The sequence below is a fragment of the Dendropsophus ebraccatus genome, chromosome 1, assembly GCF_027789765.1.
Source record: "Dendropsophus ebraccatus isolate aDenEbr1 chromosome 1, aDenEbr1.pat, whole genome shotgun sequence".
In the NCBI taxonomy this organism is placed as follows: Eukaryota; Metazoa; Chordata; class Amphibia; order Anura; family Hylidae; genus Dendropsophus; species Dendropsophus ebraccatus.
In genome coordinates, this window is record NC_091454.1 from 98,532,683 (window position 1) to 98,549,010 (window position 16,328).

The 16,328-nt window shown below is 39.4% G+C and overlaps 1 protein-coding gene across 2 annotated transcripts in view; it reads right to left on the minus strand.

Moving 5' to 3' along the window:
* Positions 1-5,525: 5,525 nt before the first annotated feature.
* The window catches only part of TMEM117 (transmembrane protein 117), a 195,296-nt gene continuing 184,493 nt past the window's right edge, over positions 5,526-16,328 (minus strand). For both annotated transcript variants that reach the window (XM_069955998.1, XM_069956002.1), the window contains exons 7-8: positions 8,167-8,296; positions 5,526-6,650 (exon numbers count right to left, since the gene is read on the minus strand). In XM_069955998.1, coding sequence (XP_069812099.1) covers positions 6,016-6,650; positions 8,167-8,296 — 765 coding nt within the window. In that variant the 3' untranslated portion in view covers positions 5,526-6,015. The remainder of the gene's footprint in view (positions 6,651-8,166; positions 8,297-16,328) is intronic.

Sequence of the window (16,328 nt, forward strand, 5' to 3'; positions counted from 1 at the left end):
TAAAATATGTTCAAAACACCGGCAGGAGATGTGTGGTGTGCAAGCTAAAAGGAGGCAGCCACAACCTACTGGGGGATTGTCTCGGTGGGGACTTTTGGGGTCCCTCTACTCCCCTTTAGGCCCTTCTGTCCCCTCTGGACTACTCTATCATCCTCCAGGCCCCTCTGTCCCCTCCAGGCTCCTCTATCCTTCCCCAGCCCTTCTGTCTCCTCCATACTCCTTTATGCTTCTCCAGGCCCCTCTATCCTTCTCCAGCCCTTCTGTTCCCTCCAGACTCCTCTATCCTTCTCCAGGCCCGCTCCATACTCTGTTATTGTTTCTGTACTGGGTGGGAGTGGGGGAGGGGCATGGTCTGCATAGCGGGGTCTACATCACTGTAATATGACCAGGAAGTCTCCCTCACATTCCAAATCATAGGGGGAGGGGGGGAGGGGGTTGGGTCCCCCACTAGACACCAGGGACAGGAGAACACAGGCTATTTAAATGTAGCTGTTAGCTTTGACAGCTGCATTTTAATAGTTAATTTGCCAGGAGCGGCGATCGGCCGCATCAGCTAATACATTCGGTCCCCAGCTGCACATACCAACCGGGGACCGCACACTGACGAGAAGGCTCGCGCCGGGAGCCCTCTTTGTTTACCCTTTATGGCCACCGGTTGCACAGGCGTTTCATGCATTTTCATTTAGTCATCCCCTGCACGGAGCCTGCACCTGGTGCTTACTTTCATTTGATCCTCTGGGTGTGAGTAAATGGCGTATAGAGAGTGCTACAATGACTGGCCCAACTGACTGCAATCAGGGAGGAAGAAGGCCAAAGCCAGGAACACACTATGAACAGGGAACAGGTCATACAGGAAAGACTGAGATTTCTCCTCTTTTCAAATCCATTCCTGGCTTTAGCTTCAATAATCAGATCTGTCTGTAAACACACCACTAATATGAAGCGACACCTGTGGAATTTTAGGCTGGGTTCACACTGCGTTTTTGCGGTCTGTTTTTTTTTCCATCCATTTTTTGCAAAAAAACAGATGAAAAAAATGGATGCATTTTGGTAAATCCATTTTTCCATTGACTTCCATTATTAAAAAAAAAAAACGGATCAAAACTGATCAATCAAAACGATCCTTTTTTTGTAAAGAAAGTAATTGGAAAACAGATCAAAACAGATGAATCTATTTTTTTGAAGAAAAAAAAATGATGACAAAAATGGATTGCAAAAACGCAGTGTGAACCCAGCCTTACCTAACCTTGTCCAATAGTCCTTCACATGAAGTGCTTTGGTTTCATATGGGTTTTCATACACATATTTAGCAACTTAATAAATGTTACACAAAATATATTTTTTACCCCTGTTGACTATGAAATATTATTAAAAAAAAAATTTAAATGAAGACTTAGAACAATGCAGAGAATCTGCCCATAGAAACCAATCACAGCTCAGTTTTCATATATGGTGAAATGAGATTGGTTGTTATAGGCAATCTACACCAGTTACTTATTTTCACACTTTGATAAATGCTAAAATAGTAACACAAATATCACTAGTTGACCCAGATTTAAAGATTTTATTAGGGCATTTACACTTTTATGTAACATTTTACTTATTGCATTATATGCCAGTGTACATCTTAAATCTTACTTTTGCGCTACTAGGATATTGAAAATTTGTTCTTAAACACCTTACACAAAGCCTACATTACCTGGAAATCCAGCTAGTCTTTAATTTAATAACATTACATTTGACTTGTAACATTAAACACAGTGATCACATAACTAAGTACATCTATTATTCACATAAATACAGAGAGGTACAATCTTCCACTAAATTGTTTTAACTACAGTATTTCTAAAATAAATTTACCTAAGATCTTTAAGACCATTGAAATGGAGGAAACAATGTATATTGCATAGTGTATGTCACTACTTTTAACACATATTCACTTTACCAAACAATTAGTTTAACTTATACACCAATAAGCCATAACATTAAAACCACTGACAGGTGAAGTTAATAACATGGATTATCTTGCGGCAATGGTGCCTGTCAAAGGGTTAGATATGTAAGGCAGCAGGTGAACAGTTAGTTCTGGAAGCTATTGTGCTGGAAGCAGGAAAAATGGGCATAGAGTAAGGATCTGAGTGGGTCAGAACATCTCCAAATCAAGTTTGAAGGAGACGACAAGAGTTCAAGATGTTGACTTGGCTGTAAATTCCTTAAATCTCAATCTGATTAACAATGAAAAAACAAGTCCATGGACTTAAAGGTGATGTAATGACTTTTTTTTTACTGTTTAGAGCCAGGTACTGAAACACGTTTTTTTTTTTTTTCTATTTTCTCATGATTATTTTTATTTGCTTTATTCTACATAATTATTAGGGCTGTCATATTGCCTAAACTATTTAAACAGCATTTAGAGATATGCTGTACAGCAGTCATGTCAAATTCTGGCCCACGGTGCCATTATTTTCGTCCCACCAGGCTATTTAGAGTTCGAATTACATCTAGTCCGCCATGGCTACTATATAAGAGGCTATGGGGGGGGGCTAGCTACTATATGAGACTATGGGGGAGGGCTGGCTGGCTACTATATGGAAAACTTGGGGGGCTGGCTACTATTTGGGCACTATTGGGAGGGCTGGCTAATATGTGGGGCAATTTTGATTGGGTTGGCTACTACATGGGGCAATATTGAGGGGGGGTGGCTATTACATGGGTTGGGGTTTAATTATATCATAGCAATATATCATATCATTTATCATAGTGCACAGTGCTGGGAGACGCACACCACTGACAGTGCCAGGCCCGCGTCATTCGTGCCTCAATACTTATCAAAGTTGGCCCACAACTTTGTCCAATATTTTAATTTTGGCCCACTGTGTATTTGAGTTTGACACCCCTGCTGTCCAGCAAGCCACATGGATTATAGGACACAATAGACAGGACCTGTCTTTTGCAATTGAATGAAAAAAGGCTTCTGAGTGTGCTAAGTGACCTTTATAGAGGTCATTTTATAGGGAGGGGGATGCTGAGTTGGACGAAGCAAATATTGTGTATACCTTTGTTATATATATATACTGGTGTTACCTATCATTGTACTCCTTTCTGTGTTGTTAATGAGGGCACTGCTGGGAAATTATCTTTACAGAACAGGAGGTCTTGGCTTAGTTTTACTCCAAGTGTCCAGAAAGGAAACTGTCCAGAGCAGGAGAGGTGTTATATAGGTAAGGGCTACTACTCTGGACAGATACAGACAGAGGAGGCAGCAGGGAGCACAGTGTCAGATTTAAAAGAATACACCACTTGCTGTAGCACATACAGCAGCTAATAAGTACTGAAAGGTTAGACATTTTTTTAAAAGAGAATTACATATTTGTATAACTTTCTGACACCAGTTGAGCATATTTTTTTTTTCTCAGGAAAAACCTGAAGAGGTCTTGTGGAGTCTATGCCTCAATAGGTCAGAGTTTTTTTGACTGTACAGGTGGTTTTCATGTTATGGCTGATCACTCAATACTGGAGAAGATGGATGCCGCCTTAGGACTGCCTGGAAAACAGGGCTACATCCATAGGTGCTGTTTCACCAACTGGAACATACTGTTTCACTCACAAACACTACCTGTACTTCAAACTGGGCTGAATGCTCATTTAAATACATTGCAGTTGAGCCTACAGTAAGTATTAAGCAAATCATGAGAAAAATAAATTCAACATAAAAACATGTTTAAAATGTGACTTATAAAAATATCTTTCAATCAAGGCACGCATCTAAAATAATCCAAGAGTTAACTATTCATTGAAAATTAAATATACAGTTTAAGACAAGTCACAAAAACGATATAGTGTAACTTATAGCAGCTGATATTGATTTGTATTCCACTGACTGGTATACTTTGTATTGCTCTCTGACAGTGATTTCCAATTTATATTGAAGTCAGGGACATACTGTACATACTGTAGTTATGAGTGGGGTCTATAACAAAGAATAAAATAAATCTACTAGTTAACAAAGAATAAAATAAATCTACTAGTTATGAGTGGGGTCTATAACAAAGAATAAAATAAATCTTGTGCTGTTTAATACTACCCCTCCCTTAAACGCCTGAGACAAGAGAGCTTTTTTTGTTTGTTTGTAGGAGTCATGGAGAAGGGATCCATGGAGAAGGGATCCATGGATTGATGTCTCTCTCACAGACGCATAGCATGTGCATGGTCTGCATCTAAGGGTATGTATACCTCAGAATCTGTAGAATCTAACTTGGCCTTTGCAAAGCTACAACTCCCAGTTTGCCCTTACAGTCTGTAGCTGCTAAGCCAACAGATGGAGACCCCTGCTCTAGAAATTAATCCCAGATACAATACAATATTATATATATGAATTATGTGTCAGTCTGTATTCTTTAAAAACAAAAATACCAAAAAGAAATGTTGTAGTGATGATCTCTTTGGATGTTACAAATAATAAATAGAATAGTTCATCACACTAATAGAAGCACCACCAAACATGTTTAGATCTAGAAGAAAGGAACTGCAAGGAATAACTTTTTCATGAACCTTTAACAAAGTGAACACGGTAGATAAATGGTAACATTTGGACTGTTTGGGTGGTTTGGATATAACTGATATATTCTGTGACATAATTTTTATACAAGTCCTATGCATATTTGCTTCCTAAAACAATTCTATCATGACGGACACACTTCACTAGACATAAAAGCTTTGTCTGCTTGTGAAACTGTAGCTTCTGCCTCTAATTCTTTAAGCACAAAATTCTTTTGCATCCCTGTACAATATGGGCACTAGATTTCTGGTCATAGGATGCTGATCCAGGGATTAATTCTGATTGCCATATGTGGAGTCAGGAAGTAATTTTTCCCTTGGTATGGGGCGATTCGCATCTTCCTCATAAGGTTTCTTTTTTGCTTGAATCTTTGAATCCACACAGTAGGGTATAGGTGGAACTTGATGGTCTTTTGCAGCCTTATCCATTATCTAGCTATCCACAATCTAGCTTAAAGGGAACCAATCAGCCCATTTGGGCTGATATGGTTCCCTTGAGCATTGTATAAAGCACCTGGAGCAGCCCTGGAGCAGCAGGTACTTTATAGCGGAGAAAATGACTTTTATTCCCTGGCTCGTGACTAGATACGAGCGGGGAAGTAGTCCTGGTGGGCAGCTCCCCGCTCGTATCTAGTCACTGCGCTCTGCCTGTCAGCGCGCTCAGAGGGGATGATTGACAGGCCGAGAGGTCCGTTACTGGCCTCTCTGCCTGTCAATCATCCCGCAGAGCCCGCTGACAGGCAGAGCGCAGTGACTAGATACAAGCGGGGAGCTGCCCACCATGACTACTTCCCCGCTCGTATCTAGTCACGAGCCGGGGAATAAAAGTAATTTTCTCCGTTATAAAGCACCTGCTGCGGCCGCGGACGGTACGTGCCGGGGCCGCTCCAGGTGCTTTATACAATGCTCAAGGGAACCATATCAGCTCAAACGGGCTGATTGGTTCTCTTTAACTATTTACATGTCTAGATTCCTTTGAGGTTACAGTATGGTTCTCAATATTTTACGTGTGGTATTACAAGATATTCATAGATTAGTGCCAGAAGAAGGAGCAGGTTCGGCTTCAGTATCACAATCTGCTTATCTAACCTTACACATCACTTTTGAGTACAGATGAGTGAAGCAGATTCGTTTTGCTTCATACAAAGCAAGACTGATCTACGCTCATATTCCTTAGGCCGTGCAAAAGGAGAATAGTGCCCGGAGACAACCTGGAAAGTGCCTGGAAAACATGGATACAGCCCTGGCAATCTGTTTCGCTCATCTCTACTTTTGAGGAATGTCATATATAGGCACATATAGCAAAATACAAAAATGTGAAGGTTGTAACTTTTTGAGCACCAGATAAATTTGTAACCTATGAGCATTTATTAATACTATGTACATAATTTTTACAAAAGGTAAAAGTAAGCTCACATCTATACATAGATTTTATTGCAAGATTTGCTTGTAACATTGTTAACTGATTGAATCATCATAAGGAACTATGTCTGCTGGTGGCTCCGCTTGTGATAAAGAAGAAAGGTTATCTGTTTCTGAGGCTGCAGGGTAACACAGTATTTCATTTTCCTTTGTCCTTAGAGCCAGAAGTGTTGGATCATGTAGACATAAAGGTTCTTCTATAACTGCCTGAAGGTTCTCTATGGTCATTCCCATTTCCTTGCTGTGTTCAGAAGGAGATTTCCTGTTGATGCGCTTGTAAGATTTATCTTTATTCTCCATTCCTTGTTCACTTTTTTGAAATCGTCCAAATAATGAAATAAAGAATCCGAATAACACAAATGCCATAAGACTTGGGATAAAAGCCAAGCATTTCACATTCAGACTTGCTCCAATAAATCTGCTATGTAAGAACATATCTCCATCAACATAACTTTGGTTAGAATATGGGTCAGTATGGTTGGATCGCCATTCCCATGATAAAGTTGTCCGATTAAGATTTCGTAAGCTTTCAGCATCTTCAACTGTATATATTTTCTGGCCAGGACCTATATATTGACCGTATGAAGCAGGTTGGTAAAAGATTTGATTCTTCCACATATTGAGATCGAGGATTAATACAAGGAATATAATGCCATAGTTAAACCATTTACCTACATGGAAGAACAGAATGAAAAAATACTTCAGAGACACTTTAGAGACAATTCTGTTGAGTCCTGAAAGGACATAACCTCTGTAAATGGGGCATTACTTATTGTGTAACTTTGTATACCAAAAAAAAAAAAAAAATACACCATAATTTGGCTGAAAATAGTGCAAACTAATAGTTGGTGTGACAGATTTATCAAATAGCCTGCGGAACAATTATAAATCTGGAACATGCAAAGTCTGGATGCTCGTCATGAAAAATATAATATTACAAGTTCTGGGTACTATATTACATGTGATAGGACAGTGATCCAGGGATATATTCTGAATGCCATATTTGAGTCTCATGGATCAACAGCAGGGTTATAGGTTAAAGGGGTTGTCCTGCAAAAACAAATTTCTTTCCAATCAACTGGTGTCAGAACGTTATATAGATTTGTAATTTACTTCTATTTAAAAATCTCAAGTCTTCCCATACTTACAAACTGTTGTATATCCTGCAGGAAATGTTGTTTATTTACATTCAGACACAGTGCTCTCCGCTGACATCTCTGGCCGAGTCAGGAACTGTCCAGAGCAGCAGCAAATCCCAATGCTCTGGACAGTTTTTGACTGCACTGTGTCTAAATGTAAATAAACAACACTTCCTGCAGGATATACAGCAGCTTATAAGTATGGGAAGACTTGAGATTTTTAAATAGAAGTAAATTACAAATCTATATAACTTTCTGACACCAGTTGATTGGAAAGAAAAAAAATTGTTGCTGGACAACCCTTTTAAACTTTATGGACTCTTGTTTTTTTTTAAACCTTATTAACTTATATTGCATTGTACTTATTATGGTGTAAAATCTGTTCAGTCTTTTCTCTTCTGAACAATCTTCAAAGCTGATTTATGAGCAAATCAAAAGGGATGCAGAATCCTTGCAGTTATCATGTGGATTCCAAATCAGAATCCACATGAAAGAAAAAAGCTACTTGTGAGAATAGGCCTTGACGTTTTTTGTCAAATCACGTAATATATAATAAGCATGGTTATTATTTTGATGGTCGTAATCAACTATGACAGTTATTTTATACTGTACGTTGCACCGCCAGCCAAGGGACCCCATTAGCTAGTCATAGGAAAACAAATGTAGTCAATTAGAGAATATAATCCGGGTTCACAGCAGCCAGGGTCCTGCAGCTCTGCTAGCTGCACATCCCTGGCTGAGTGATCGCGCACTCAACCAATCAGTGATTGAGGCGGAACACCACCCCAGTCACTGACTGGCTGAGCAGGCAATCGCTCGGATGGGCTGTGGTGTTGCTGCTGGAAGAACCGAGTATAAGACGGACCCGGTTTCCAGTGGAGGATGACAGCAGGCTGATGTGAACGGGACTCGGGAGCAGCGCAACAGAGGCATGGGACGGGTGAGTTCACTTGTTCATTATTTTCCCTTATTATTTTCTCTCAATTAATAATAATTAACAGTATCAATTGTAATGATCAGTTATAATATCCCCTATCTGAAAATGTACCTGTTATATGTATGTGGTATTCTTCTTTAAATATCCTGTGACAGTAAGGCACTCTAAACTGCATGTGAGACGTAGGTAATCCAGGGAGATTGACATCCACATCACCCATGAAGTGAGGAAATTCCCAGTCCTGAAAAATATGCAAGTCATTTTAATTCCTAATGAAATCACAGATGAATAGCTAGTTTTCAGTCATTTTTTTTATAGTTCATTTATAGCACACATGGATATAGAATCCGCAATGTCATTCAGGCTCCTGCATGAGGGACAGTCATAATGAATGAGGGACCATAATTTTATGCCTGCCAGCGATAATGACCATTAATCTATACTTAATATGTGCATGTCTACTTTTTACTGCATTCTAAACAATGCTGTTATTAATGTGCACATCAGTCACATCATGAATATATTCTTAATTTTACACCAGCTCAGCTATGTCTGCCCCATACTGTCCTTTAATGATAAGCAAAGTAATGTAAAGACAAAGACAGAGGAATAATAGAAATAGGCTTAGGCTATATGATGACATCTGTCACTTGCAGCCCCACTTCCACAGCAGTATGACAGCTTCTTGGTGTTTCCATTTATCTCATGCTATGGGTCACTGAAACAATACTGCAGTGCCCTTGTCTATATTGAATGTGCCTATCCAAAAAGACAAGTATGATTGGTTGGCAAGTGTCCTGTTTATTTATATGGAGAAGCAGCCAACTCTCTGACTAGAAAGAGAACTTGAAAAAGACTTTTAACCTTACAATAACCAGATTGTTACAGAATGTAACAATTTAAATGTAAATGTTGCATGATTTTGAAAATTGTGGGGCACATCTATTAGATGTGTTTGTCTTGGTGCCTATGTCTTTCCCAACAAGCTGTTTCTCATGATCTTTGATTTGTGAACTAGTAATAAAGATTCACAACACTCATAGGGAATTCTTTTTTTATGTACTTTGTTTAACTTATTGTCATATACATGAAGGATCAATATGCTTCCAAAAGTGAAGTTCAAAACATTTCTACAATACATCTCTAATGGGCCGTTGCTGAACAATTCGGTCTTAATGTCCTTTCTCAGCAACAGGCAACTGATTGACCTCATCCAGCTGGTGACTTCACACAATCTGTGGCCCCCTGGAGCTTTTCTGCGTATAAAAACTGATAGATCTTTCGCTATACTCCTTCTTTTCAAATCATCATTTGAAAATCAGTTGCACTTTACTATATGACTAAGCTGAAATTAATTAAGTGCATCAAAAAGATTACCAGAGATTGGTGTGAGAATATTCAATATCACCACAGCATGGAACAAAAAGTTGACTGTTTTGTTTTAACTGGTCGTGCGCCTGACTGTATATGCTGTGCCTATCTGCTCCTTTCTTTAATCCCATATAGGAAAAACTTGCATTCTAAGGGTCCTATTCCACGGGCCGAGGAGGGCCCGATCAATGATGTAAACAAGCGGTGATCTGCTAGATCGCCGCTCGTTTACTGGGCCTATTCCACGGCCCGATGATCGTTGAGCGAGGGCTGCAGGGACATTGTTACCGATGTCCTTGCAGCATCATACATTACCTGTCCAGGCTTCTTCTCCGCGCTGTCTTCATCCCCGGGTCCCGCGTGCTCTATCTTCAGAATGGCCTGTCAGCTGACAGGCCACACTCAGCCAATCACAGGCCGCGGCGGTCCTGGCCTGTGATTGGCTGAGCGCTCCGTCAGCTGACCGGCCATTCTGAAGATAGAGCGCACGGGACCCGGGGATGAAGACATCGCAGAGAAGCAGCCTGGACAGGTAATGTATGATGCTGCTGCTTGTCAAATCGTCGGTCGCCCGCCGCACACCGCTATTCAACCATAGCGATGCGCTGTGGGGGAATGATGATTTTAGGTCTGGCCCTAAATGAACGATCAGCCGATGACACGATCATCCGCTGATCGTTCTCTCTATTTCACCGAACAATAATCGGCCTAATCGGGCCAAATGGGGCCGATCCGGACGATTATCGTTACTGTGGAATAGTGCCCTAAGTTTACACCACATGATAGTTTAAAAAAAAAATAATGTTGTGAAAAAAGTACAACACTTTCTTCTTTCTGGTGTTCAGCTAAAACGCAGTAAATTCCCCTCACTATCTGTTTTGTCCCAACTTGTAAGTTATTTCATTTTATGTCTTACTTTGTATTCTGTCATGCCAGTTTGGTTTTTTATCTACAAACATTAGGAATTAGGACATTTTAAGCTATATCATTATTTCGTTTGGGAGAACCTCTAAAAGGTTACAAAAACCACCATTTTTTTTATACAATTCAAGAAGCCCAGTGCCTTCTGTCCTGCAGAAGAAAGGCCTAAGGGGCCAGGGGGGCTTTTGGGGTCTGGAGTATATCATCTTATCATATATCATATCATTTTACCATGACTGCACCAGTTCTCAAGCCTGAGACCCACTGCGATCCTGAAATTAAGCCATGGAAGTGCATTCCACTCTCTTGCCGACAGGCACATCTGACTTGTTCACTTCATAGACTGTAGTGGAGTAGAAAATAAAAAGTTTAGATTGACAGCCAGGGAGAAATGTGTGTTGCCATTCACTGGCATGGAATTGAATCAGGTCTCAAGAGTGGTGACATCTGGACACCCAGACCCCGACTGATCATAACTGTTGACATGTCATTATGACTTATTGGGAAAGTTCCACAGCATCTGAAGTTGATCCTTAATAAAACGTTGCTGTTTTTGTTCTCGGATATGCAATAAATACTTGAAGATTTTTGCTTTTGCACAACTTTGGATGCTGTTGGACTTTCTCACAATTGAATATTTACAAGCCTGTATTTTAGTTTGCTGGTACTGTAACATGCTTCCACCTTTCTACCTGCCAACCAATCTAAGTTTGTTGGTGCCCTTGTGGAACCAGTACCATAGAAAACAATCAGAACTGACCCCAGGTCTTCTGATCACTGGTGAAAAAAAAGAAGCCTGGAGGATGCTGGATCAAAGTACAAAGGTGACAATCTGGGTACAGGGGCAGTAAACAGATACAGCAATATGGGACAGTGGCAATCAGGTACAATAACGGAGACAGGAATGACAATCAAGTACAGTAAAAGGGAACAAGGACAATGAGTGCTTCCAGGTCATTGACCATGTGCCATGGTGGCAATAATGTGACCTTACTCAATCATGATTCTTATTAGATTCATACTCTGCAGATCCTGGAACCTCTTGGACTAAACCATAAACCATGAATTATCATCTACTACATATATGGACTCTAACCATTTATGGTTTTTATTGTACTGTGGTTTTTGTACAGTACTTTGTCTTCCAATGTTTATTAACTCATATATATATATATATATATAATGTTATTTTCTTATCATTTCCCCATGTTATGGGATTATGTTGAAACCACATAGTGATGGATAAACAAACTCTCCTCTCTGTATGTGAGGGTTTACTTTTTACACCGGTCAGTGGAAGAAGATGTAACATGTGATAACTATAGGTACTATGGTAACTAAAGGCCACACTGCAATGCACTCTTGGGAAACACTCCAGAAGAAACCAGAGATGTAGAGGTGAAAAAAGAGGCTAAAAATGGTAGAAATAAGAATGCAAAATGACCGATTCTACATGGATAGTGTTAGTATAATGGTATTACTCCAGCTTACCCCCTCCCTCCTCCCATTTCATGGAATAAACCATGGAGTGCACAACTCTCAATAACAATGATTTATAAGAGCTAAAGCTTACATTCTGTATTACTTCAGCCTGTCTAAAGCCATAAAAAGGTTTGGATTACTCACTATGTAGTTCACATTTATTCACAAGCCCAAGGTGGAAAGGAAGCGCATGTGTTTCTGGCTTTACAGTTCACAAAACCACAAGAAAAATGTATCTAATGTGGATCTAGTTTAGAATTCATTCCAGGAGATAGGCTGGTTATTTGACCTTTGTGGGTTCATGCTTCTCAGCAAATTCACTAACATTACATATCTACAAGAAGCATACAATTTCATTTACAACAATAAACTGAAAAAGAATCCTCAATTTACTACATAATACAGAACAGATAGATCTGACAATGCAATAATCTGCACAGTATTAGCCAAGACTGTAGGTCACTCCATCCATAAAATAAGATGGTAAAATGCGTTTTTGTGTTTCTGTATTACATTTGGATTTCAAAATCACTAAAAGGCAGAAGGTCAATGTTTCGGAGGAATATACATTTAAATTATTGAGGGATTTTTATTTTTTATCAAGGAAAATGCGTAGAGAAAAATATTAATAAAATCCACTATTTAAATGTATTAATTTAGTTCCTTAATCACAAACAAGGAGGAGGCAGAAGAATGCAGTGAGGAGTATTAGATTTTCCTGTCCTTGTATATTCTCTCTACACTTGGGGTGGTCCATCTATTTTATTTATAATTGTGTGAGCATATCTGTTTAAGTATCCTTAAGATGCATTAGGGAAACAGTTTCCCCTAACCAGCATTTAATAAATATGCCAGCAAAAATGAAGGAACAGTGTTGCATGACAGTGTAAAACAGTTCATCCCCTCTGGAGCTATCAGACAGCTGAGAAGACATGCAAATGTAATACTCAGTCTTCCAAATCTTCTTTGCCGTTCAGCCTGGAACGCTCCCAAGTGATGCTGTTCTCGCTTACAGTATTTAACCCAGTATGCACTCTATCCATGCCTTAAAGCCATCACAAGTCTTTCTCCGAACTTCAGAACTATGAGGCACATCTCTATACAAAATAATTTGTTAACAGTGCCGCAGGTTACTGAAAGTTTCCTGCTTAAAACTGCAGTTTGGCTCATTTTCATAAAGCTTATACAGAGTCTTCATTCAATAGTCCCAATACTATATTATAGGGTTTCTTCCTTTTTAAATCAATTTCCCCATTTAACTGGCTGGAATTATGAATAACCAGTACCTAAAAAGTAAGATTGAAAAAAAAATTCTAGTAGCTGGAAATACAGGAGCATAAAGAACTGTCTAACGTATACTGAGGGCTAAAAACAAAGGGAATGCATCACTCAGATTTATTTTTACTGATAAGAGCCTCACCCTGTGGTGAACCAATGCTGCCAAACCGAAAGCAGTCAAGCAGTCCTTCATTTGTGTAACCTGTGTGAACACAGCCATACCAGACTGGAATGGCTTTGGTCTATGAAAGACAAAATTTTGAAGTGGCTCACCCATCCACATCTGCAGGTGGGCACAGTAGTGTAAGGCAATAGAAGGAATATTGTGTTGGCTCACATGCTGAAGCTACTAGAGCAAAGGATCTTAGGCTCCTTCTCAGGACTTGAAGCTGGCGGAGATGTTGAGGAAACTTAGTGTGGTATCCCATTGTTAAATGCCCTAGGCACCTATCCGTAAAGTTCTCCCTCTGGGTTAAGTGGTGATGAAAATATTCTCTAGTTTCACCACTAGGTGTCAGTGTTGTTTCTTAGCCTAGTTATTTCATGCACAGCTGAAGTTAGGAAGGGGTTAATGTTATTATTATACCATGTGTTCAGTGCTGACCTATAGGAGATGCTCTCACTTCCTCTACCCATCCCTGCTCTCCACACACACACACAGCCCCTGGGGAAGTAGCTAGTTAGCCCCGTGTGGGAGGAAGTCAGAACAGTGTGTTAGTGAGTTGGTTAAGACAAGTGTATGCAGAAGCAACTAGAGACATTTAGTCTTTTCAGTATTCACCTTATATCTACTATGCAGTGCTAGACACTACAGAGGGAGAAAAGTCGGGGATCATCCTAGCCCACGCCAAGAACCACCCTAAAAAGTGCAGAGCAGTACCCTACTACACAAGAGAAACTAGCATGGATAGAACAAAACTACCAGAAGGTCTATTTATTCTATCTTGCAGTGCATGTTAACCAGGACACCCTCAGCAACTTAGCTTCACCCAGGTAACCAAGGCTGGGGCTTGTATCTCCCTATTAGGATGAGTACCCCAGCACTGTAGGGCAGAAGGTGGTCAGACTATAGTCTAAACACAGGTACAAGTAAACTTCTCACTCTCAAGTATTCTCTCAAGTTCCGGCAGACCACAGTACTGCATTGGGTTAGGACTCCCTTGACAAACTCCTCTTCTCTACGCTACCTCTATTCTTTTTTTTTTTCTTCTTCATATCCTCTTTATTTAACATAATCTTACATATATATATATAAAACAAAACTCCACAAATCTTAAAATACAGAGATTAGAGTTTCCCATCATTAGTAAAAGAAAATGTTTGTTTCTCTTGCTTATCTATAGATCCTAAACAATACATTAATTCTTTACCATGGGATGCACCTCCCCGAGTTCCGACCCATACACCTCTAGATATTTCTTTTATGATTATATCTATGTTCTATTCTCATATCTCTCCTTACTAAGGATTGGTTTGGGGGGCTCTGGCTAAGAACCTGGTTAAGGCCCCCCGATCACTCTCCACATCCCCTATGGGGCACCTCCAACACCCAGTAACTCAATACCCACACTACCTCTATTCTACTTACAACTATACAAGCACTATACACTATACCAAATATTTTATTTTATGTAAACTATTTTCACGCATCTGGCAAAATATTCACCAAGCTAATTTTACATTTTCTCAGATGTTTGTTATCCCCTGTAGAAGCCTATTACTATTATTATTGTTTTTATGATGATGATGATGATGATGATGATGATGATGATGACGAGTATTATTATTACATATGGCAACATGTTCTACCGCATGCTATACTTGAAGGGGTATATGTACAAACAACTTGAAACATTGCAGAGTAACAATTTAACAATGAAATTTTCTGCTCACAAGAGTTTACAGTCTATGAGAAGAAGGAATAGCACAGATTCCTCTAGCAACATGTCAATGCGCTTAGCACATGCTTTTCTTCTACATAGGGTTTAACCTCCCCTTCTGTTGAAAAATAGAACAGGTGTCAAGATCAAAGCAACTGGCTTCTTTGAGTCCAATCTCATCTATATCCCTGTGTGTATTTTTCCAGAAACCAAATCATAAAGACAGAAATTAAATTTCAAGGTGCATACAGAATAAAAAGGAGCTTAGCGCAGCACACGGCAGCACTGGGTGCTGATGCTGACCTGGTCTGGCAGGCAGCGCATCCGGAATTCCGGACAGATTCTGGATGTGCATCTAGAGCTGTCTGGAATCTCGGATCCTCCAATAGGGTTGTATGACAAAATTCTGGACAAAAAATATGTCCTATAATGTCCGAACCTATTTTTCATCACGGACACCCTTCAAGATTTTTTCTGAAGGGTGTCTGTGCCCAAAAATAGGTCCAGACATAGGTGCTTAATAGAACCATCAGATAATAAGAAATCTGGTTAGATTTTCCTGACGTGTGCATGGGGCTTTACGGTTCAGAAAATAGTCCAAAGTACTATTTGAGAACAAGACCTTAGGTTTTTAGACACAAATTAAAGCTATTTTCATGAAAAAAAAAAAATAAAACTCAAGTTGCACAAGGATATAACTCTATAGTGGGATATAACATAAGCTGGCAAGTTTACGATTTACATACATTACTTACACTGTCCCAAATCTGATAAGAGACTACATAATTAAATCTTTCAGTCAAGTTTCATTCGCTTACACTGCTGCCAGCGTATGTCATGTTTGGAGACTTCACAATGTTTTCTGTGTTATAAATGTAAACCTCGCAGGCATATTGTTCTCAGACACTAAAGAATTGTTAAATATTATTAAAGAAGAGGCACGGAATGTGCAATGCAGCTATTATGGTTATTCTTTTTATTGTATTACTTAAAAAGATGCACACATGTATGGGTAACTCAGTAACGCATCCCGATAGCTGTTTTCAGAGCTTGTTAGGCTCCTGTCAACAAGTCTACTATGTATTAAAATAAGATAAAATTGCTCTTCTTTAAAACAATGTATTAGTACAATACCAAATTATATTGCTCAAAACATAGGTAGAGATGTGGCTTATTTTGAGTGTGATTATGTATCACCTTGAATTTATTGATTATGAATATTTTGGTTGTTTTTATATTGCTCTGCCTGGCTGTGGGACTTCAATACAAATATACATTCAATAAATAGATATCTGGCAAGAGTGGAGACAGGAAGAGGTAATGATTAAGGCTAAGTTCACA